General features: G+C 42.0%; 1 protein-coding gene across 2 annotated transcripts in view; it reads left to right on the forward strand.

Annotated features, from left to right (window-relative positions):
- The window catches only part of ALDH3A2 (aldehyde dehydrogenase 3 family member A2), an 81,187-nt gene extending 59,393 nt beyond the window's left edge, over nt 1–21,794 (forward strand). The window contains exons 9-10 of one of the 2 annotated variants that reach the window (XM_033921447.1): nt 1,690–1,925; nt 17,000–17,141. In XM_033921447.1, coding sequence (XP_033777338.1) covers nt 1,690–1,925; nt 17,000–17,080 — 317 coding nt within the window. In that variant the 3' untranslated portion in view covers nt 17,081–17,141. Of the gene's footprint in view, nt 1–1,689; nt 1,926–16,999; nt 17,142–20,931 lie in introns of those variants that run through there. The other variant, XM_033921448.1, reaches the window with a different exon arrangement.
- Nucleotides 21,795–25,930: the final 4,136 nt, after the last annotated feature.

Consider the following 25,930-nt stretch of genomic DNA (forward strand, 5'->3'; position numbering starts at 1 on the left):
GTGAGTTGTAAAGCCAGCTATAATTGAGTGATTGCACAATTATTTCATGAAAATCTACGGCACACAAAAAACACAAAAAAATTAAACACAGAGACTGTTTTACAAAGCTGCAGCAAAGAGTGGCCTTAATGGGTCTTTCCTACATGCTAAGGCCATTTGTACCTTAGTAGTAAATGCCCACATTTCCTGCTTTTTTGTTTTAATGGCTATGCACTAATTTTCCCATTAGCATGTGGCCATTAAAAGATTAGTACATGTAGGCAGTAAGGGCTCACATGCCAGTCATATGCTAATCAGTGCAGCCACACCCTTTCTGCAGAAAATAAAAATGAATTTTTAGCACATGGTTTAAACACACACATCCCAAAGTGTTTTAAGAAATTTTTGTTAATTTAGAAACATAGAAACGTGATGGCAGATAAAGGCCAAATGGCCCACCCACAGTAACCATTATCTCTTCCTCTCTCTAAGAGATCCCAAGTGCCTATCCCACACTTTCTTGAATTCAGACACAGTCTCTGTCTCCCCCACATCTTCCGGGAGACTGTTCCACACATCTACCACCCTTTCTGTAAAAATGTATTTCCTTAGATTATTCCTGAGCCTATCACCTCTTAACGTCATCCTATGACCTCTCATTCTAGAGCTTCCTTTTAAATGAAAGAAACTCGATTCATGCTCATTTACGCCATGTAGGAATTTAAACATCTCTATCATATCTCCCCTCTCCTGCCTTTCCTCCAAAGTATACATATTGAGATCTTTAAGTCTGTCCCCATACGCCTTATGACGAAGACCATGCACTATTTTAGTAGCCTTCCTCTGGACTAACTCCATCCTTTTTATAGCCTCTAGATTTGTACACAATATTCTAAATGAGGTCTCACCCAGAGTTTTATAAAGGGGCATCAGTACCTCCTTTTTCCTACTGGCTATACCTCTTCCTATGCATCCTTCTAGCTTTCGCTGTCACCTTTTCAACCTGTTTGGCTACCTTAAGATCATCACATCCAAGTCCCACTCTTCTGTTGTGCACATAAGTTTTTCACCCCCTCTGGTTTTGCAACCCAAATGCCATGCATTTTGCATTTCTTAGCATTAAATTTTAGCTGCCAAATTTTGAATTTCTCTTCTGTAGTCCTTCTCCTGGTGCTTTATCTTTGAGCTCAACAGAAATATTTATTAAGCAATTCAGCCTTTTTATTAGCTTCTAGATATTCTTCCTCTTTACCTTTGAGTCTCACAGTGCCACTTTTGCACTTCTTCCTATTCCTGATTATCTAAAAAATGTCTTGTCTCCCCGTTTTACCGTGTCAGCTATTTCTTCTTCCATTTTCATCTTTGTTTTCCTAACTACTCGACCAGCCTCTCTTAACTTTTTCCAGATATTTTTGCCTGTCTTCTTCTTTCTGCGATCTTTTGTAGTTTATGAAAGCTAACCTCTTATTCCTTACCTTCTCAGCTATTACTTTTGAAAACCAAAGTGGCCTTCTTTTCCTCTTCCTTTTACTTACTTGCCTCACAAAAAGATCTGTTGCCCTTACAATAACTCCTTTCAGTTTTGCCTACTGCATTTCTACTTCTTCCAAAAATTCCCTTCCAGACAATTCCTTGATGTAATCCCCCATCCGAACAAAGTTGTCTCCATAGCATTCTCTATCTCTAACACAGATTTTTGTGATCTTGCAGGGCATAGTGGCATGGGCAGTTACCATGGGAAGCACTCTTTCACTACCTTCTCCCACAAGCGTTCCTGCTTGATTAAGTCCTTAACCATGGAAGGGTTAAACAAGATCCGGTACCCACCGCTTAACTGGAAGAAGGTGGAGTGGGGGAAGTTCTTCACTCAGAAGCGGTTGAACAAGGGCAGAGTGGGTTTGGTCCTCATGGCTCTGCTGGGGCTGGTTGCAGCTGTGGTATACAAGGTGAGCCTTGGTTTCTTTCTCTTTGCAGAACTTCCCAGTATAAACGGAAAACACTTCGATGCAGAATATTAGAGGAAATATTCAATATAATCAGATTTCCAGGCAGCTGTTTCTAATGTGTTTCCTTCTCCCTCATAAAAATGTAGTTCATTCCCTGGTTCTCATTTTCATGTGATGTTTTAAATGCGTTGTCCTTGTGTTGATTAATTTTTAGAAATAAGCTGCTTAGATGGTTATAATCGTATTGCGGGATACCAAATTTTAAATAAACTTGATAACTTGACCTTACATTCTGCCTATTCTGTAAGGTTCAATGCAGATTCCATAAAGATCATCCAAATATTCAGTGGAGAATATACAATATAAATCCAAAATAAAGCAACTACTTAAAATTACATAATCAACTTGATATATTTACTGAGGACCTCAGGAGCCAATGTTTAGGCACCCAGTGACAATCCAGGTAAGGAATCACAATCAGAAAGAGAGGCCACAGACTCCATCCAGTTTCTGCAGGTACTCAGTTTTTCACCACTAAGGTTTCTCTGTTTCCCATGATTTCCTGAATTTCATTTTCAGATTTCTTAATACATGGAAATAGCTTTTTTTTTTTTTTTTTTTTTTAACATAAGAACATAAGAATAGCCTTACTGAGTCAGACCAATGGTCCAGCAAGCCCAGTAGCCTGTTCTCATGGTGGCCAATCCAGGTCACTAGTGCCTGGCCAAAACCCAAAGAGTAGCAACATTCCATTCTATTGATTCAAGGCAAGCAGGGGTTGCCCCATGTCTTTCTCAATAACAGACTATGGACTTTTCCTCCTGGAACTTGTCCAAACCTTTCTTAAAACCAGCTACGCTAGCCGCTCTTACCACAACCTCTGGCAATGCGCTTCTCTGAGTGAAAAAAATTTCCTCCTATTGGTTTTAAAAGCATTTCCCTGTAACTTCATCAAGTGTCCCCTAGTCTTTGTAATTTTTGACGGAGTGAAAAATCAATCCACAATTCTACTCAATTCTACTCAATTCTACTCAATTCAGGATTTTGTAGACTTCAATCATATCTCCCTTCAACTGTCTCTCTTCCAAGCTGAAGAGCCCTAACCTTTTTAGTCTTTCCTCATACGAGAAGTCGCTCTTATTTAAACCTTTTCTAGTGCCACTATATCTTTCTTGAGATAAGGAAACCAGAATTGAACGCAATATTAGCCAACATTTAATATGTAGCTTATTACATTTCTTGGCTAGTCGGTTTCTTCTTTGATTTATTTTATTTTATTTTTTTTTAATTTTGTTCATTTGAATTCAAGGAACTAGTTTGCAACCACATTACTTTTCTTAAGTTCCTTAAATAAATGAAGGCATCTTGCTATTTTGTACCATTTGATATTAGAGAATGACACGGTGACGGTTTACCCGCGGCCACCGCATTTAAGCCGCGGGTCACCGCCGAAAACGGGGAAGAAAACTAGCAGTCGCTGCGGTGACGGGGACAAGGCCATTCACCGACCGCGGAAACGGTGAACAGGTTTGTCCCCGCGGGCCAATGTACCCCCTTCTAGGAACCGCTATTTACCTGTGTTTCACCGTGCTCCTCATTTGTCAGATCAACCCTTCCTGCCAATCGCAGCAGAAGGGTACCCAACCCCTCCTGCCGGTCCTCCCAATGGCCTCCCCTAAGATCGCCGGCAGGAGGGTACCCAACCCCTCCTGCTGGACCCCCCCCCAACGAACCCTCCCACCCCGGAACCCCCTTAGTCTTACTTTCCAAGTTGGACCGGACAGCTCCTCGCTCGTCTGGCCAGCAGGCCTGCCCCCGTCCAAATGAGGCGGGCCCGCCCCTCCCCTCCCCTGCCTCCCAATGGCCTCCCCTAAGATCGCCGGCAGGAGGGTACCCAACCCCTCCTGCTGGACCCCCCCCCAACGAACCCTCCCACCCCGGAACCCCCTTAGTCTTACTTTTCAAGTTGGACCGGACAGCTCCTCGCTCGTCTGGCCAGCAGGCCTGCCTCCGTCCAAATGAGGCGGGCCCGCCCCTCCCCTCCCCTGCCTAACCCACAGGATCCTAGGGCCTGATTGGCCCAAGCACCTAAGGCCCCTCCTATAGCGGGAGTGGCTTTAGGTGCCTAGACCAATCAGGCCCTAGGATCCTGTGGGTTGGGCAGGGTAGGGGCGGGCCCGCCTCATTTGGACGGAGGCAGGCCTGCTGGCCAGACGAGCGAGGAGCTGTCCGGTCCAACTTGAAAAGTAAGACGGGGTTCCGGGGTGGGAGGGTTCGTTGGGGGGGGGGTCCAGCAGGAGGGGTTGGGTACCCTCCTGCCGGCGATCTTAGGGGAGGCCATTGGGAGGCAGGGGAGGGGAGGGGAGGGGCGGGCCCGCCTCATTTGGACGGAGGCAGGCCTGCTGGCCAGACGAGCGAGGAGCTGTCCGGTCCAACTTGAAAAGTAAGACTAAGGGGGTTCCGGGGTGGGAGGGTTCGTTGGGGGGGGGTCCAGCAGGAGGGGTTGGGTACCCTCCTGCCGGCGATCTTAGGGGAGGCCATTGGGAGGCCCGGCAGGAGGGGTTGGGTACCCTTCTGCTGCGATTGTCGGGAGGGCCGTTGGGGGGGTCTACATGAGGGGTTGGGTGCCCTCCTGCCGTGATCGCTGGGGGGAGGGGAGACTTGCAGCCGTAGCCGCGGTCACTATGCTAATCACGGCAGCATTTAAAGTACATGTCGTGTTTGTTTTTGCATTGCTAGCCCCAGGGGTGGTGGAAGATTAGTGATTGAAAAACTGTATGAAAAATAACTATTTTAAATTTAGTGATCAAAATGTGTCAGTTTTGAGAATTTTTATTAATTAATTTTTTCTCTGCGTGTTTTGTTTTTGTATAGTTATTAACTAATATTTAACTAAGTTTTAAAGTTTTAAAGAATGTTTCCTTTATACGTAAATAAAGAAAAGTGAATGGGATTGCAGTGGCGGTGACGGGGCGGTGAATGGGGTGGCAGTGGCGGTGACGGGGCGGTGAAGAGGATGGTGAGACGGGGACGGGGCGGTGACGGGGTTGGTGAGACGGGGACGGGGCGGTGACGGGGATGGTGAGACGGGGACGGGGCGGTGACGGGGACCAATTTTTTCACCGTGTCATTCTCTATTTGATATTCTGCCTTTTCCTAGGGGACTGATTGGGAGAGAGACACTGAACCCAAGAATAATTTATACATACAGATAAAAGGTAGACTAAAGTACAGGGTAAAAGTACATGTGATGATTTGTTTAGTTTATGCTTATGAATAAGAAAGAAGTTAACCATTGGAAGATACGCAAACATTAAGTACCAGGGAGAGAAACACCAGCAGGTAATGCCAACTTCAGGGAAGATACCATGGTCAAATAGGGTAAAGTTTCTGAAGACTTTATGGCCCACATGCACTAAAGGAAGCGATCGTCGCTAAAGCTATTTTAACAGCTTTAGCGACAATCGCATTTGCTGACCTGATGCAGAAAATGTCTCACCACGTGATTTTCTGCACAATCGCTCATTCCCTGATCCGAACATACTAATAAGCTCATTAATATTGAAATACCATGTAATCTAGTAGAGCGATTGATGCTTTAACATGGCTTCCCGATACACTAAAAAAAGTGATCGCTTCTAGCAAACCACAAAAAGCGACTGGTCAAGACCAGTCGCTTATTTTAACTTTTTTTTTTAAATGGGCACAGATGCTGTGCATGTTACACATGCACAATATCTGCCCCATTAGAAGAAAAAAAAAAAAAGAGAAAAAGCATTTCCTTGCTGATGACGGCCCTCCCCAACGAACCGGCACATGGAACCAACCTCCCCCCCCCTCCCCCCCCGAAGTGAAAACTGCAGGAGGAATGCCCACTTTCTCTTGCCATGCCAACACCACCCACTCCCATGCAAGAAAAAATTGCAGGAGGGATGCCTACTTCCTCCTGTCATGGCGATTTCTCCCTCTGCGTAAAATAAAATTTGCAGGAGGAAGCCCACTCCTTCCTGCCAACGGAGGCTTCCCCTGAACCAAGCCCTGCCCTGCCCTCCCCCTTCCTCCCTACAAAAAAAGGCAGGAGGTATGCCCGCTCACTCCTGCCAAAGGATGCTCCCTCCCCCCAGTACCTTTTCTGTTGTATGCAGGAGAGAAGCACCATCCCTCCACCTTCATGGCCTGCCGATCCAAAATGGTGGGCCTTTCCTCGGTGCATCATGTGATGCACGGGGAGGGGCCCAAGGCCTTGATTGGCTCAGACACCTAAGGCCCCCCCTTGGGCCATTTTAGATTGGCGGGCCACAAAGGTGGAGGGATCGTGCTTCCTTCCTGTGTCCAACAGAAAAGGTACTTGGGGGTGTGTGTTCAGGGGAGCATCTGGTGGCAGGAAGGAGTGGGCATCCCTCCTGTCTTTTTTTATTTTTGGTGGGGGGAGAGGATAGGGGATGGTTTGGGGGGAGCACTCACAAATGATAACAAAAAGAGAATGAACCTGAAAACCAGATGAAACCAAAATCAAGCATCCCTTTCACGATTTAGACACCCTGGTGTTGAGCTACCCAGATTTAAAAGAAAATCCAGCATTTCTCCTTCAATAAAACAGCATCAAGCTCACCATCTCTTGGGGGACGACTGCACCATTTCCAAAACAAAGATCATTGAAAGTATGGTTAGCCAATGCGATACAAGTGGAGCATTCAAATCCTGTTGTAATCGGGATGATGCTCAGTAAGCCTAAGCGTTCAAAGTCCTACTCGTCTTACCAACATATGCTAATTGGCATGGGCATCAAATAGCATATATAACCCGAGAAGTAAGACATGTAGTATAATTCTTTAAAAAGAACACCCTTTTATTGAGAATCAACTGACTACCTCTGAGTTGTTAGATAGTAAATATGAGGGTTGTAACATCTCAAATTCTTACCCTGTGTGAGACCCTGTGTGAGGGTCTACCCTGTTGTAGACCCTCATGTAATTGTACAGCAGGGATCTCAAAGTCCCTCCTTGAGGGCCGCAATCCAGTCGGGTTTTCAGGATTTCCCCAATGAATATGCATGAGATCTATGTACATGCACTGCTTTCAATGCACATTCATTTGAGATCCCTGCTGTACAGCATGCCAATATTTCAAAATACAGCGTCGGATTGCATAGACAGAAGAAGAGTATGGTAAAACATGTAACTCGGTTAGAAACTGATCTCCACAGTGGTAGCAGTAAATAATCATGCTGAGTCCATCATGCTCAGTTATAGACGTTCTTAATTACAGACAGAGGGAAGAAATGTGGCTTGACATTGAAATTCCTCAGTTGTAGAACAAATATGTTTAAGCTGTAAAAATTGCCCCACGGAAATACTATCTCAATTTATTTGGATGACAGCTGTTATTGTGAAGCAAAGTATTGGTCAGTCATTTTACGATAGATAGCGTAAGAAAAGCAAATGCCTGTCCAAGTGATCTCAAACTTGCTTAGCATTCCACAAATAAGTAAATTTGAAATTTGAATCACATTGATTTAGCCAAATAAAAAACTTTCTAATTGTTCATATGATCCATGCCATAACAAAAATAAATAAAACATTTCCAAAATAAAATATGAGATGAAAACAGTGTATTAGAGAGAAAATATGATTCATAATGGCTATCATATTTTGAAATTTTTCTTTGGCCAGTGCCAGACCCCCTCTTTTAGGCCGGGCCCAGGAGAATCTTGTCCTCTCCTGCCCCCTCCCTCTGCGGCTCTGATATTTATTTATTTATTTATTTATTTCATTTTCTATCCCATTCTCTTCGAGCTCAGGGTTACAGGAAAGCATACATTATTGTACACATATTCTTCACTGGCTCCCTATCCGCCAGGCTCCTAATTGCTGACCTACAAGTGTGTTCATTCTGCTGCCCCTCAATATCTCTCCTCGCTTCTCTCTCCTTATACACCTCCCAGAGAACTTCATTCCTCAGATAAGCTGCTTTTAGCTGTACCCTTCTCCTCCACTGCCAATTCCAGACTTTGTTCCTTTCATCTAGCTGCTCCCTATTTCTGGAATAAATTTCCCAAGTTTGTGCACCAAGCCCTTTCCCTTACCTTGTTTAAAAGCAGACTGAAAATCCACCTTTTGGATATCGCCTTCAATCCATAACCCTACTCCCCACTGCTCACCAACCCAGCCAGCAGATTAACTGTTCCCCTTAACTGTATCCAGGACATCCTGTTTGCCTGTCTTGTCTGTTTAGATTGTAAGCTCTTTCGAGCAGGGACTGTCTTCTTTGTGACTCTGTACAGTGCTGTGTATGTCTGATGCGGTACTCTGAGAGACCCCCCAGGAAAGAGACTAAAGAGTACTGGTCAACAAGTTGATGAAGCCATCCGCGCAATGCACGGCAACTGTGAAAAAGGCAAACAGAATGCTAGGAATGATTAAGGGGATCATGAACAGATCAGAGAAGGTGATCATGCCGCTGTACTGGGCCATGGTACACCCCCCACCTGGAATACTGCGTCCAGCAATGGTTGCCGTACATGAAAAAGGACACGGTACTACTTGAAAGGGTCCAGAGAAGAGCGACTAAAAGGGTTAAAGCGCTGGAGGAGCTTCCATACATTGAGAGGTTAGAGAAACTAGGCCTCTTCTCCCTTGAAAAGAGGAGACAGAGGGGACATGATCGAAACATTCAAGATAATGAAGGGAATAGACTTAGAAGATAAGGGCAGGTTATTCACCCTCCAGGTATGGAGAATGAGAGGGCACTCTCTAAAGTTTAAAGGGGATTGATTCCGTACAAACGTAAGGAAATTCTTCTTCACCCAGAGAATGGTAGAAAACCGGAACACTCTTCCAGAGTCTGTCATAGGGGAAAACACCCTCCAGGGATTCAAGACAAAGTTAGAAAAGTTCCTGCTGAACCGGAACGTACCCAGGCAATGGTCTTTGACATAAGGGCCACCAGGGGAGCAGACTGCTGGGCATGATGGGGCATTGGTCTGACCCAGCAGTGGCAATTCTTATGTTCTTATAGAAATATTTAGTAGCAGTAGTGTCATATCTGCTGTCCTGAAGCTCTGTTACATTAGATGACTTTTAATTCTCTATGAACCTACATTGTAAACATACTAATTTGTTTTAGTTAGAACCCATGATACTTCAGGTTTCAAGTTTTTAACTACTTGTTGATCTATTTTTACTACAAACTGCTCATGTTTATATAAACTGTCCCTGCTCTGAGCTGTGATCTGATAACCTCCTTTCTGGTGCATCTCTGTAATGTTCCATAGCCCCTACGAGGTTGTTTGGTAATAAAGCAAGTTAAACACACTTTTTGGGAAAAAATCAATTCCAGTGCAATAGGTGTGATATTCTAGACAATTTCCCTTATTCTAGGGTTATTTCCCTTTAGCCACATGGCTGCAGAAGGAATCCACTCTGGATTTTTCACTGGGCTCTTTAGCTCCACTTTCGGTTCTTTCCTTCTGCATGCATGACTGCAGATACGTTTGTTTTGGTCCTCGGTCTTATTGATTGGCGCAGCAAGCCTGCCCTAGCTTTTTGGGAGACTGCTTTTGTACATCACTACTGTCTAGAACAGTGGTTCCCAACCCTGTCCTGGAGGACCACCAGGCCAGTTGGGTTTTCAGGCTAGCCCTAATAAATATGCATGAGAGAGATTGCATATAATGGAGGTGACAGGCATGAAAATCTGCTCCATGCATATTCATTAGGGCTATCCTGAAAACCCAATTGGCCTGGTGGTCCTCCAGGACAAGGTTGGGAACCACTGGTCTAGAATTGCACTGGAAAAGGAGATTGCACTGGAAAAGGAGATTATGTTCTTACCCTGGTAAGCTCTTTTCCAGTAGTTAGGTGAGACATTTTAGACTCCCGCCCTGTCTTTACTGCGCCTGATTACAGTTTTCAGTCTGATGCTTCTCCAAGCTGATTCTTGGATGCCTGTCAGTCATTGGGGGCTGGGAAGAATTTGTATATATGTTTTCGTTTATTGGGGAATAGTTTTTGAGCTCTTTTGAAGCCTATGTTGGCAGTTAATGGTACTGTTTAGTTACTGTTTGAGCAGAACAATTTGTGTGAGCCTGTTGCTACAGGTTTCCTTTACTTCACATGTATTGGGTAGCTCTACGTGCTTGGGTATTGACTGAAGGTGGAGCTAAAGAGCACAGTGAAGTATATCAGGGGCAGAGTGAAAAATCTAAAGTGGATTCCTTCTGCAGTATACGGCTAAAGGGAAATAACCCTACTGTCTTCTAGAATGTCTCACCTATCTACTGGAAAAGAGCTTAGCTGAATAAGTACATAAGCACATAAGCAATGCCTCTGCCGGGTCAGACCTGAGGTCCATCGTGCCCAGCAGTCCGCTCACGCGGCGGCCCAACAGGTCCAGAACCTGCGTAATAATCCTCTATCTATACCCCTCTATCCCCTTTTCCAACAGGAAATTGTCCAATCCTTTCTTAAACCCCAGTACCGTACTCTGCCCTATTACATCCTCTGGAAGCGCATTCCAGGTGTCCACCACCCGCTGAGTAAAGAAAAACTTCCTAGCATTTGTTTTGAATCTATCCCCTTCTAATTTTTCCGAATGCCCTTTTGTTCTTTTATGTTTTGAAAGTTTGAAGAATCTGTCTCTCTCCACTTTCTCTATGCCCTTCATGATCTTGTAGGTCTCTATCATGTCTCCACTGAGTCTCCGCTTTTCCAGGGAGAAGAGCTCCAGCTTCTCCAATCTTTCAGTGTATGAAAGGTTTTCCATGCCCTTAATCATTCGTGTCGCTCTCCTCTGGACCCTCTCAAGTATTGCCATATCCTTCTTAAGATGCGGTGACCAATACTGAACACAGTACTCCAGGTGCGGGCGCACCATTGCCCGATACAACGGCAGGATGACTTCTTTCGTTCTGGTCGTAATACCATTTTTAATAATACCCAACATTCTGTTCGCCTTCTTCGCGGCTGCTGCGCATTGCGCCGTTGACTTCATTGTTGTATCCACCAGTACACCCAAATCTCTTTCAAGGTTACTTCCCTCTAATACTAATCCCCCCATTTGGTAGCTGAACATCGGGTTCTTTCTCCCTATATGCATGACCTTGCATTTCCCTACATTGAATTTCATCTGCCATTTATTTGCCCACTCCTCCAGTTTGCTTAGGTCTCTTTGTAGGGCCTCACACTCTTCCGTAGTTCTGACCCTTCTACAGAGTTTAGTGTCATCCGCAAATTTTATAACTTCACATTTCGTCCCCGTTTCCAGGTCATTAATAAATACATTGAACAGCAGCGGTCCAAGTACAGACCCCTGCGGAACTCCACTCGTGACTTTTCTCCAGCCCGAGTAGTGACCCTTCACTCCAACCCTCTGTCTCCTGCCTGCCAACCAGTGTTTGACCCATCTGTGTACGTCCCCTTCCACCCCGTGGTTCCACAGCTTCCTAAGTAACCGCTCATGGGGTACCTTGTCAAAGGCCTTTTGGAAGTCAAGGTAGATGATGTCTACAGGTTCCCCTTTGTCCAAATGGCTGTTTACCCCCTCGAAGAAGTGCAGTAAGTTTGTTTGGCACGATCTTCCCTTGCAGAAGCCATGTTGGCTCGCTTTCATCAGCCCATTTTTTTCGATGTGCTCATAGATGCTGTCCTTTATCAGTGCTTCTACCATCTTGCCAGGAACCGATGTCAAACTTACCGGCCTATAGTTTCCCGGGTCTCCTCTTGACCCCTTTTTAAAGATAGGTGTAACATTTGCTATCTTCCAGTCCTCCGGTATCTCTCCAGTTTTCAAGGATAGGTTGCAAACTCGTTGGAGTATTTCCGCTATCTCATTTCTTAGTTCTTTTAGTACCCTAGGGTGGATTCCGTCTGGGCCTGGTGATTTGTCGCTTTTCAATCTATTTATCTGTTGGAGGACATCCTCATGGCTCACCTCTATTGCCGACAGTTTTTCTTCTTTTGCCGACAGTTAATCTCCTTTTTTTTATCTCTCAACATAGTCTCCATTGAGGGCTATGTCCACTTAGTCCAGCGAGTTTCCATTTTTTTCATCTTGTCGGAAAAATAGGTTTTGTCAAGCTCTGCAAAATACTCACCGACAGCATTGATGACATCCTCATTCAATGAAAATTTCTTCTCAAGAGCCAAATTTTTAAGTTCGGGAACAGGAAACAGTCAAGATTGGGTCAAGTCTGGGGAATAGGAAGGATGAGGAATCAATTTGAGGTCCAATTCATGCAATTTTGCCATTGCGACAGTTGATGTGTGGGACGGTGTATTGTCCTGGTGAAAGAGCACTTTTTTGTGGACCAGTTATGGCTGAGTTTTTTTCCTTCAACTAATCTATCAAACGGTCCAACAATGCTGCATAATAGGCTCCTTTTCCAAGTAGTTGATCAGCATTATTCCTTGAGAATCCCCCAAAACAGTGGCTATCACCTTCCCAGCTGACAAAACGGTCTTCGCCGTTTTAGTGCAATTTCACTAGTCATTGCCCACTGCTGCATTGACTCAGTTGTGTAGTGGGGGATCCAAGTTTCGTCCACAGTCACAAATCAATGCAAAAGTTCCTGCTGATTGCGATTAAACATCGCTAAACACTGCACTGAAATGTCCTTTCACATCCATTTTTGGTCGACAGTGAAAAATCACGGCACCCTTCGCGCACAGCTTTTTCACATGCAACTTTTTGTGCAGGATATTGTGCACTTATTCATTTGAAATGTGTACAGTTTCAGCAATCTTGCACACTTTCACTCGGTGGCCTTCCATAAGGATATGATGATTTTTTTATTTTTTTTTTTAATCGTATCCTTCATGGTGACCTTAGCTGGGTGTCCAGAGCACACTTCATCTTTGGTGCATGTGCAGCCATGTTTAAACTCATTTATCCAGAAATAGCCTTCAATGCTGATGCTGAACTTCATCCAGCTCGGCTTTGATCTGTGGGGCCATCCACTTTTTTCAAATAAAAATTTTATCACTGCACAGAACTCATTTTATTTTTTTTTCATTTTTGTGAAATGCGAAAGTGGTCGATTCAAATGGCTGTCAAACATTATCTATGCATCGCATCTGGCTGAAACTTTGTCACAGATGGTTTGAAGAATGAAACTAGTCAAGTGATGCTGCTTAATGGACTGTGACACCATCTCATAGAAATTTTCAAAATTTTTCAAACAACCCTTGTATTTTACCATTTTCCCCCTGATTTTTTAAAATCTCCCCCCTCCCTTTTTTTTTTTTTTTAGTGCTTTTAAAATCTGATCAAGGTTGTGCATTTTATCATTAAACAACAAACAAGTGGGAGTGATGAGATGTTTTCTGTTGCTTGTCCTTGGGTTTAAACAAAAAAAGGATTGGACAGGCACTTGTCAGCAGGAATGGCCACTGTCAGAGACAGGATGCTGGACTCAGTGGATCTTTGGTGTGACTCGGTATAGCCCATCCGGAGAGTTTTTATCAGCCGTAAGCCTGAAGTCATAATGCCGTTGTACAGGTCGATGGTGAGACCTCATCTGGAGTACTGTGTTCAGTTTTGGAGGCCACATTATCAAAAGGATGTGAAGAGAATGGAGTCGGTTCAGCGTATAGCCACTAAGATGGTCTCAGGACTTAAGGATCTCCCATATGAAGAACGTCTAAGCAGGCTGCAGTTATATTCTCTCAAAGAATGCAGAGAAAGGGGTGACATGATAGAGAGATTCAAATATCTTACGGGCCGTATTGAGGTAGAGGAAGATATCTTCTTCCTTACGGGTCCCACGGCAACCAGAGGGCATCTGCTCAAACTCAAAGGTGGGAGATCTCATGGTGACATCAGGAAATACTTCTTCACTGAAAGAGTGGTTGATCGATGGAATGGTCTTCCACGTCAGGTAGTTGAGGCCAGTAACACACTTGACTTCAAGGGACAATGAGATAAACATGTAGGTTCATTCTGGGGAAATGCTTAAAAAAGAGGAAGGGTTCTTGGAGTGGGTTCGCTCCAGGAAATTCTTAGAGGGAGGGTTCTTCGAGTGGGCAGACTTGTTGGGCTGACGGCCCTTTTCTGCCATCATATTCTATGTCTATGTTTCCATCTTGTTTCTTGCTTGTGCAAAAGAGAGCACCAGTGAGGTTTCTGTAACAAAAGAGAATTTTAAATGGTTTTAACTGTCACATGTGTTATCTGAGAAAACCACTCTTTGTACTGGGGCTCTTTCTTGGAAAGTGAAGGTGTTATAACATTGTAATCCTGCAGACTGGCTTCAGCCCATGAGAATAGGTGGTAGGGGTAGCAGTGGGATGAAGTCTTGTTTATTGCTTTTCATCAATGCTGTCCTTCCTTGTCACTGTATATGTGTGCGATTCCAGATGGAGATTAGTTTGGGACATTTTTTAAAATGTAAAAAAGGTTTAAAGACAAGTTTTTATCTGGTTCAGAGACTGGAGCTGAAGCTGTTGTCTTTCAGTTGGTACTTAGTGTTCAGCAGGGCTGCCAAGGAGGGAGCCCCAGGTTTTTAACTTGTATCTGAGTGCTTTTGAGATTTATAGGCCTTGCTTCCACCATTGGAAATCAAAAATGACAAGTACCAGAATGCAACCAACGGTGTCAGAAATCCAGGGCTGCCCTAATCACTTGACGCATGTGTGTTAAGTTTGTGTGTGTGTGTTTATTTTATTTTATTCAATAAATGTTAAACAATAACAAGTCATCATACTTGCATTAAGATTTAGAAATAATAAACATCAAGCACAAAAAAAATGCTCAATACAATATCTAAAGCTGAAGATTAATTTCTTATTATTTAGTCCACAATTTAGATCCAAGAAAAAGATAAATAATAATTTAGAAAACATATAGAATGATCTCCCACATTAAGATTGGTGCAACTATGTTATCTGTAGTGGGTGTAAAGCTGTGGAATACCCTTCCAGGAATTCTGCATTTGTGTGCTGCTAGAATGAATTTTAAGAAAATGTTAAATTCAACTGTTTGTGAAGGCTTTTTTGAGTTGAAATTTTATATTCAAACTGGATTTGAAGATTTCTGATGTTTATCGACCATAACATTTATGCTCATTACTATGGAAACCATATAGTTAATATACAGTATATAAATTTTAAAATAAATCTTTCTGTCCCTCTCTTCCATGCAGCTGCAGCAGAACCCTTGAGCACCCCTCACCCCGATGCACATTTAAACCCCCGCTGACCATCCCATCCTTCCATCTCTCCCTCCCTCCCATCCAAACCCCGCCGACCACGAGACCTCCCTCTACAGAGCAGAATCGGCAGCACTCTAAACAGGCTGCTTCACGGCCTTTGAAGAGGCCTGGTTTGGTGCACACGGTGCAGAAGCGTTAACAGGGCGTGACAGAGACCTTCCTAGTCCTGATCAGTCCTTATATACATGCAAACACATTTAAAACTTTGAAGAAGTCAGGATGATAAACAAAAGACCAGGAAACCGATATATAGCAAAAGTAAAGGGGAATTCACTATTTGTGTGAGGTGGGGCAGAATCATAGAGGAAATCAGGTATGATATACATAATACATACATAGAGGTATTAAGAACTCTTATCTTGAGTTAGTGACTCCATTTTGTGTCAGTAACTTTCTGTTTCCGTCTTCTTTGTTCTCTCTGAGTCTTCCCGCCTTGAGCTGCATGGCTCTAATTAATACCAGACCTCTCAGTCTGGCTTGTGGAAGAAATAGGATTTCATATTTTTGAATACAGATAGTTATATGTATCTTATGAATGCAATATGAGTGTTGGTTATGTGTATATGGGATCGCACGAGTGATTATGTGTGTGATATGATATGAATGATTTGTACTTAATTTTAAATATTTTATATATTTTAAACCTGAAGAAACTTTAAGGAGAAATCCTAAGAGGCAACATCTGGAAAGAGTTAGAGCCAGAAACACTTACCAGTCTTTGAGAGACTCAGAGCAGGAAGGGTCAGCTGGTTTGACCTCCAGCATAGGAGGGAGGGGGGAGTAGGTTTTTTCCTGCTTCACTTTTAATACAGGGACATGACCTTATCAGCAGGCTGGCTTTAACACAGACAAACTGTCTGATTTAAGTTTTGAGAATGATAAAAAGAGTATTTGGTATGTTATAATGGTTTTGGGCATATTTTGAAAGTTAATGTGCACAAAAATATGATTTGTGAAACTTTTTCGGTGTCAAAAAATAAGTTCTTTGTTTAAACCTAAGGACAACCTCTGTCGGCCGATTGGCTGACAAGTAATGATGTCATGTTGGTCTGAAGGTATATATTGGTGAACGATAATTAAAGGATGGAATTCTTTGTCAGAAATGACAGGGTTTGGCGCCTGTAAAGACTCCCACCGATGACGCAAATAATCTTTTGATGGTTGTTATGGAAATAAATAAAATTAATACTTTTTTAATACATTTTATGACATGTGCCATCATTCATGTACACTTTACCCACCTATGAGCAAACCTGGCTGTTCACCTTCTCCCGCCGGGGCCTTCCATGCGCCGTGTTGCTGATGTCATCAGTGATGCGGCAGAGGGAATTCCCGGGCGGCAGAAGGCCTGTTTAGAGTGCTGATGATGCTGCTCTGTAGACGGAGGTATTAGGTCTTGCGGTTGGAAGGTCGGCGGGGTTCATACGGGAGGGATGGAAGAGTCAGCGGGGGAGGGGGTGGGGAGAAGCCCTGCTGCCGGCAAATTTTTGGGGCTTATTTTTGGGGTAGGGCTTATATTAAGACCTACCACGAAAATCATACTAGGGCTTATTTTCAGGGAAACATGGTAGTTACAACTCTACATTGAAATCTAATCCAATATATCCTGCCTTATGAATGACGTATGTTTGTCATGTGCATAAGACAAACCCATTTGGAGACAGTACCCTGAAGAAACTGTTTATCTGTTCATTTCAGCCTTCAAAAAATTATCTGAGTATGGATAACACAGTTCTGTAGTGTTTGTTTGTTTTTTAATATTTGAAGGAAGTGTGTCTCTAGCTCCTTTCACCAGACTTGTGATATCACACACATCCTGGAACAGTGCTTGTTGGTGTGTAATTTGACATCCTTTTGGTTTCCATAGAAACATCAGGCCCTGCTATGGAGAAAGGCAAGGCTCATTTGGTTGACAATTATGAGGCTTGTTGGGGTCAATAGGCACTGATACATGGTGGATATCACAGCCCTGTATTTACACTGGTGCAGACAGGTAGGATGCACCCCATTCCGTTTCCCCTCTCCATTTGGTACTGATACAAGCTTTCAGAATAGGGGAATGCTGCATGAAAATTTTGAGTGCATGTGATGTCACGTTTTTATATAGGAGTCCTTTGGTGATTAGTATTCAATGATGATGACCTTGCAGAATTCCATGGGAACTTTTTTGAAATGGACTAGATTTAGTAGAAGATTTGAAATTAGCATTCACCTTGACCTGTGCTGCTTCTGTTCTGTACTCTAGTCCTTGGCCTAACTAGAGCAGAGATTGGAGTAGGGCCTGAGGTGGTTTTGTGCATATGTGGGGGCTTACTTAGGATTACTGGTACTCCATAGCTTGAATGGCATCTGATACCCTCAAATCGTCCAGCAAGAAAAGGGACAGTAGAGGTGAAGAGGGGGGAAAGGTAGGGAGGGGGAAGTAGAGAGAGGAGTAAAAGTGAACAATGTTTTTCATTGAGGTAGTGCGGTTTATAAACAACTGTGGAAGGAGCAAAAAAATAATTATTGGATTTAATGGTGGTGTAACTGTTCAATACTTATACATACTTATACAATACTTATACATACTTTATAAGCTCAACTCTTACAGGCTATAAGGTGCATGCCAGTACAAAGATTTACGTTCCCAGGACCACTATGGAACGTTTTCTCCTAAGGTAGCCCTTCCCACTTTGTTGTGCAAATCCTATTTTTCCATGATAAGACAGGAGCCAGCCTTGGGATTCTGTTGGGTCTTCATGGAACAAATGGGTACTTTAAAGATTCAGAAGCTAGTTTGGCTGTCCAGCCAGCATAGGCAGATGTCTCTGGATACCAAGTTATTGTGTTGAATATATAAACTGGATAGTGGATAGTTTATACATGTTCACCAACTGTGTACCAAAAGAAATTTTTCAAGAGAATTAACAAACTTTTGAACTGGGTGGTAGACATAAAAACATAAAAATAGCCAATGATCTATCTAGCCCAGTATCCCATCTTCACGGTGGCCAAGCCAGGTCACAAATACCTGGCCAAAACTCAAAAAGTAGCAACATTCCATGCTACCGATCCAGGGCAAGCAGTGGCTTCCTCCATGTTTTGTCTCAATAGCAGACTATGGGCATTTCCTCCAGGAACTTGTCCAAACCATGTTTTGGGGTTGGTTTGTTTTTTTAAATCAGCTACGTTAACCACTCTTACCACATGCTGTCAATGCATTCTAGAGTTTAACTATTCTCTAAGTGAAAAAATATTTCTTCCTATTGGTTTTAAAAGTATTGCCCTGTAACTTCATTGAGTGTCCTCTAATCTTTGTAATTTTTGATGGAGTAAAAAATTGATCCACTTGTACCCATTCTACACCACTCAGGAATTTGTTGACTTCAATCATATCTCCCCTCAGACGTCTCTTTTGTGCAGTAATTACCAGTATACTCTATAAGAGGAGACATTAGACTGTTTGTGGTCTTGGTTATTTCACTATTAATATGAGCACATTGGTTCATACCTGATATAATTCACTATGTTTTCATCATTTTGGCTTGTGGGATATTTACTGTACCAAGTTGACATTTCTTTTCAAGCTGGTTTGATTTAATAATCTCCCTTTTTTATAAGTGTGGTGGCAGTGGAGGGCAGAATTGTAAGCACTGCCCCCTTCCCCCCATCAGGCACTGGAAACCCAGAGTACACCATTGTTAACATTATCAGACGTATTACCTTATCCTACTCTCAAATACAGAACTTCACCTTTATATTGTACTTATTCCCTGGAGTTTTTACAACTCAAAAAATATGAGTGTGCATTTTTTTTGCATTAAAATTTTATCTGCCAAATTCTGAACCATTAATCAGTCTTTTTTGCTAGATCCCTCCTCATATTTTCCACACATTCCAGAATATTTACCCTACTGCAGATCTTGATATGTGCAAAAAAAAAGCAAACCTTTCCTGCCCTTCCACTGTCCTATCTATCCATTAATTTACTTGCCACTGAGATCAAGCTAACAGACTTGTAGATACATCCTCCACCCTACTTCCATTTTTTGTAAAAAAGAACCACATCAACCTGTTTTATCTACCAGGACAACTGACTTAAAGAATCTTTAAAAAAAATCAGATAGATTTGTCAGAACCAGTTCCCTTCATTTTTTTTTTTTTATTAAAACATTTCGACCCACATCCAATCATTCTATGCAGTTTATAAAATTTAAGCATATGTAATCTCAGGAAAAAAATATATTTTCAACCTAAACCATGATATAATCTATAAAACAAGTCAAAATAATCATAAATAATAAATATCATCAATCAGCATAATTAACTGCAGCAAAAACAGGCCTGGCTGGATTTTAAGAGTCCAGACTCTAAGAGCTATCAAAATATAAATCTTTAAAACATTTCCTGAATTGAATAACATAAGTAATCTGTCTTAATCTCACTTGGAAGCGAATTACTTAAAACTGCACCACCTATATAAAAAACTGAAGATCGATAAACAATCTAACAGTCTCGGAAGATGGAACTTCTAATAGTAACTTATCTGATGAGTGTAATGCGCGTAGAGGACGATAAATCCTCAAGAATGAGGCCAAACTGACAGGGGTCTCATGTGTCACCCCCATCACATACGTCTATTTTGTGTTCATAAAGCACTAGATAAACTAAATCTGACAACTGCTTAGTACGTCTTTCGTTCCTATTTATGTTAATTTTCTGCAGTCCTGCTTCTGTTTTTTTTCTTTGAACAGAGACTTGCTTATATTTTTTCTTATATATTTTTTAATCCTCTACATATTTCTCTTGTTCACAATTCAATTTTTGCATATCCTCCTATTGCTGATATATCTTTTAAAATAAGTATTTCCCCTACCTTATTGTGTTAGCATCTTTGCTTTCGTGATTATTTTTCATCTGTTCTCGTATGCTTCTGCAGCTGGTGTCATGATTGTTGCAGTTGTCCGGGTCTTCTTGTATCTGGATAGGTAGAACCAATGTCTCAGCCATCACCCTGAAGAAAGAAACGTTGATTCTACCCACCCAGACGTGGCGACCTGGACAACTCCTACAATCATTACTTTTACATCTTCTAATAGCTTTTCCATATGCTTGTATTTTCTCTTTCTGTGATTTCTAATAGGTAATGAATACTAGACTTGTTTTTATTTTATCTTTTCAGGTGCTTGGTTATAAAAATGCAAGCAGTGTCTCACTTCCGGCTCACCACACAATTGTTTCACACATATTCACCTTTATAGGACCCCTGAAGAAGACTTTTTGTCAAAACGCGGACCGTGTTGGGTCCTGTATCCCTAGCGGACTAGGTCCTTTAAGGCTTTTATGTGGATGATTTCAGTGTACCTTTGGAACTTTGACATTTTCAAATAAAGTCCATTTAGGGACATCATCACTCCACAGAGTTTTTTTTGATTTCATCGAGTAAGTAGCCATCCCATGACTCAGTCATCTCTGTTACTGGAAATGGTGAAACTGTGCAGGCTGCCATTACTTCAGCCAACTACAGATGAATGCAACATTGAGGGGGTACTCCTCTGGGTCTACTATAACTTGCAATTTTGGAGAGGAACAACTTGCCGAGGAACAACTTGCCTAAACCACTGCTTAGGGGCAGCCAGAGGGTAGAATCTGCCACACTGCATGTGATGTTTGTGGAGCATATTTACATCCTTGAATAGCAGCTGAAAGTTTCAAATATCCCATAGCAAAGTGTCTTTAGGGATGAGGGTAGTGTAAGAACACAGATAGCTGAACCCAGGATTAGTTGATCTTAACACTTATGCTTCTCTTTTGCAGGTGGTGGTGAGCCAATAAGATTTGGAGGGAGCTTCCACACCGTGTCCCCTGTGTCATTCTCCCAGGGATGTGAATCAAGTGCCTTTATTCTTTTTCAATAAGAAGTTTTATTCTTCTGTATAAAAATGTCTTTTATGCAGGAATTCAAAATTGCTCTTATTTTCCCAATTCCTTTCTATTGAATGGACTTAAATCGGTTATTAGAGGCCAGGATGAGGGTCGGACAATGCTGATCAGTGCCACATTTTTGGAAAGGCACCTCACAAACTAAATGGGAGACTTTAAAGTGGCTTGCTTTGAGAAAGTCCAGGATCATTGTCCGTTCTGAGGTTGCTTATACACTTGCAGTGATGTAAAATGGAACCTGAGCTGTTCCTGAATTATGGGATCCAGGCACCCTCATGTAGTTCTTTAAGTTGACTAGTCTGATTTGGCCTTAGGCAAGCCACTTTAACCTCCTGGTGCCCAAACACTGACAGTTGTTTGGGTCCAAGGCCAATGTGTGGGATATAGGCACTCTAGGGCGATAAATCTGATCTCTGTATCTTTCTGGGGAGCAAAGCATGAAGAATATGCAGAGATTAAAACATTTTGGCTTGTACAGAATGTAAGCAATATTTTCAATAATTGTGTAGTGGGGGAGAGAATTCTTTGTTTTTGACTGACTGTAAAATAATCTGTATGAAGATGAGTGGGAGAAGGGGTTGTGATTTAGAATACTGGCATTGTATTTTAGCACTTTAACCCTTTCAGGACCAAGGGACATATTTGTCCCATAACTTTAAAATCCTATAAATTTTGATTGGGATAGTCTACAGTTCTAAATTTGATATGTACGGATTCCATATGATACTGCCTTTATGTAAACAAACTGGTTCCGACATTCATTCATTAGCGTCGTTGCCAGATTGACGAGAAGATTCACTTGCCACACTGTCCATAAGCCAGAAGTGTGATTTTTTTAAAAAAAATAATGATATTTCACAAAAAAAATCAATTTTTTGGCATCTGCAAGCCCTTTTTACCATAAAAATGTCGTCAAAACCACAAAAATTGGCCTACGATCCTTATGGTCCTGAAAGGGTTAAGGAGCAAATTGAGCTTTTCACAGGTGAAAAGGAAAAAGTAATGACTGTTTTGAAAAATTCCACGTGTGCAGATTCTTGAAGTAAATGACTGGACCTGATCTACAATGTGAAGAATCCTTTCAAACTGAACATGTGACACATCTTTAACAAAACAATAAATCCAAAATTCCACAACCAACAATTGCAAAAATCAAAACAAAAATGGAACTCAAAATCTGTGACTTAATAGGTATGTCCTTAATCTAATTGATGTAAACCGCCTAGAACTCGCTGGGTATGGCGGTATATAAGAATAAAATTATTATTATTATTATTGTCTGACATATTCAAACTTAAAGTCTACAATGATTGAATCAATGAAAGACTGAATGATCTCTGGGAAGGGGGAAAGACCTCAGACCATATGTTTGTGTCACATACCAGGCCTTAAGGCTATTCAGCCAATATGAACAAAGATTCCTCCACCACCTCTAATTTAATGTGCTGAATCAAAACATGCTTGTATGTATAATATATAAATAGTACTAAATATTAAAAAACCACTTATCTTTAGTGGTAGCAAACAAATCAGACACATCGTTCTAAGAACTCATTCTGACGGGCCTGTTTCGCCAAGTCTTCAGAGAATCAGAACAAACATCTTAATACCTGAAAATATACAATGCGTAAATCACCATAATATACATTCACTCAACCTCAAGCAATCTAGCCCATACCACTAGAGTGACATCAACTTTCAGCCTATCAATCTGCCTGCATACCTCTTCTAGACTGACTGTCGACCCTGTCAGTTACCGTCTTCATTTCCTGTGTATAACCTGTCGGCTTTTGGTATATTGGTATATCCTCTTCGGTAAATACAGATGCAAAAAATGTGTTCAGTTTGTTGGTCATTTAATGGCCCCACTGCTGCCTTTGCAGGTTGTTTCCCCTTAATATATCGAAAGAACGGCTTAAAATTTTTTGCTTCCTTGGCTATTTTTTTCCTCATAGTCTCTTTTGGCTCCTCTTATGGCACTTGCTTTGATGTTGTTTGTGCTTTTTCCAGTTTTCATCCATTTTTGTCCTTTTCCATTCCTTAAGCTGACCTATGTTCAGTAAGCCTGACGTGAAGTGACTGTATGTTCTTACCTACATAAAACCCTATTGCATAAACAAATCAAAATGTATACATTTCTAGATGTACATGTTGTTGCATGTTGTAGATGGTATTCTTTATTGTCATAGGGGTTAATGAAAGTATCCCCTTCTTTCATCAGCATACATGACTTGCAAGAGCCACATTTACGGTGTCCTCCAAGTGCCAACCTAGTGGCAGAAGGAGGTAACACTGCCAGGCTCAAAAGCTCTTAAGTAATGAAAAAGGCCACACGTCTTTGAAAACTGGGTGCATCTGCATCATTGCCCAATTCTTTTTCACGATGTTAATAATTGACTCTTCCCCTGATACATTTGGGTGACTAAGGTCATCTTTTGATTGTACATAGTGTCCTTTGACTTAGGGCATAACAGCAGATCCTGATTGAGGTATTTAGCCCGTTTGTATGCTTTCCTTAGAACATGTCTTAAATACCCTCTCGTGATGTAGGGCAGTTTTGTAGATGCCATTATCGGGACGCTTTCACAGGACAGCACAGGCCAATTGAGCTTTTTGAGATACAATTTCGCTGCTTTTTGTTTGTAAATATATGTTATGGTGTGGCGTGTGTTGTCGCAGTTCAAGTGCCAGTGATAAATTGTAATAAGTTTTTCGAGACACGGTTTTGCTGTTTTGTTTGCAAGTAAGCAGTATTGTGTGCTGTGAGCTGGGATGGTTAATTGTTTAGGTGCCTGCATTGACAGGTTAACAATTTTTATACATCTGTTAAGGGGATTTTTTTTACTGTCAGATGATTAAGGATTAACTTATTTGAGTAGTATGCTGAAAAGTTGTCACTGTAGTGGTATGGGCTAGTGGATGTATATTATGTGGTATGAGTTAGATTGACTGAGGTTGAGTGAATGTAATTTATGCATTATGTATTTTCAGGTATTAAGATGTTCGTTCTGATTCTCTGAAGAAAAGGTGAAACGGGCCCGTCAGAATCAGTTCTTAGAACGATTTGTCTGATTTGTTTGCTACCACTAAAGATAAGTGGCTTTTAATGAGTTTTAAAAATAAAATATACATAACAAAAATCTTACAAAGATAAGTGGCTTTTTATATTTAGTACTATTTATATATTAAGCATGTTTTGATTCAGCACATTAAATTAGAGGTGGTGGAGGAAGACCAGTGATTAAAATCTTTGTTCGTATTGGCTGAATGGCCGTAATGCTTGGTATGTAACACAAATATATGGTCTGAGGTCATTCCTTCCCATAGATCATTCAATCTTTCATTGATTCAACCATTGTAGACTTTAAGTTTGAATATGTCAGACAAGTGAACAAATCATCTTTAGCAATTTTTTGTTTTGAAATCTGCTGAATAACCATTGCGTTAATAAAGTATTTTTCTGCCATAAAGTACAGTGGTTCTAGGGAATCACTGTTGTGCATTTTGGTGTATTCTCTTAGTCCTGTATATTTTTGATGGCTGTAACTTGAGGTACTCTGCTAAGAATATAGACATCTAATCTATAAAACAAATTCTAGAGACAGAGAAGCGATAAAACTAGAGGACATAAATTGAAACTGTGGGGTGGTAGACCTAAGAGTAACTTCAGGAAATACTTTTTCATGGAGATCTAATCTAATCCTTAGATTTGTATACATCGTCATCTTCTAATTCAGAAGCTTGACTCGGTTTACACCAAAGATTGAAGACAAAGAAACTAAAACTGGACAAAAATAGTGAATCAATATATGCTGCTCATGTAGGGAAGTCCATGTGCACCACTCCTCCCTTTCTCTCACCCTCCCCTCTATCCATGTGCCCTCCCAAATTCCTCTCCTCCCTGACCCTCCCCCAATTTCCCTATCCACCAAATGCTCTCCTATCCAGCATTCTCTCCCTTCCTCTTCACCACACCTAGGTCCACTATATACCCTCCCCAACCACTATCCTTCCCTTCATTTTAAAAATTAGCTGCTCCAGGGAGACCCCATGGGCTTGAAAGTCCTCCCCACCTGTAAAAATTAAAGGAGGTTGCCGGCGTGGCAGTGACACTAACACTACCCGCAGCCACCTCGGTCCTCCCAAGCAGAAACAGGAAGTTGCGTTGAGGGTGAGGCAGACCGCGGCAAAGGAACAACACTAAGGAGGCCGTGAGCAGTGCTAGAGAATCATTGCTACACCAGCAACCTCCTTGCATTTTTACGGGTGAAGGGGGTTTTGGAACCACTGGATATTGGAGGTGACAGGCTAAGCTGGATATTCTGCATGAGATTGCCAGCTATCTGCTGATATTCAGCAGGGGATAGCAGCCTATGTGCTTAGATGGCTGGGAATATCATACCCACTGACCCTGAACATACACTGTACGAGGGGCCACTGAAAAGTTCTCAGCCCAGCCAACAAAGTTGGGGCAGTCTCCTTCAAGGGCTATACATTTATCCCCTCTTCTATTAAACTGCTTTAGCAGTTTTTAGCGCGGGGAGCCGTGCTGAATGGCCTGCGCTGCTCCTGACGCTCATAGAATTCCTATGAGCGTCAGGAGCAGCGCAGGCCATTCAGCACGGCTCTCCGCGCTAGAAACTGCTAGCGCAGTTTAACAGAAGAGGCCTTAGTTCTGTGATTTTTTCCACTTTTTTTTGTTCTGTTGGAAAAATAAGGAACAAAAAGTGGAACTTCACTGGATTAAGGGCCTGTTTTACAAAACCGCGTTAGCGGCTGCAGTGCGGTAACGGCCCCGAAGCCCATAGAGATTTAAAGGGCTTCGGGACTGTTGCTGTGCAGCTTTGTAAAACAGGCCCTAAATGTATAGCCC

Source organism: Geotrypetes seraphini, chromosome 15 (assembly GCF_902459505.1).
Source record: "Geotrypetes seraphini chromosome 15, aGeoSer1.1, whole genome shotgun sequence".
NCBI lineage: Eukaryota > Metazoa > Chordata > Amphibia > Gymnophiona > Dermophiidae > Geotrypetes > Geotrypetes seraphini.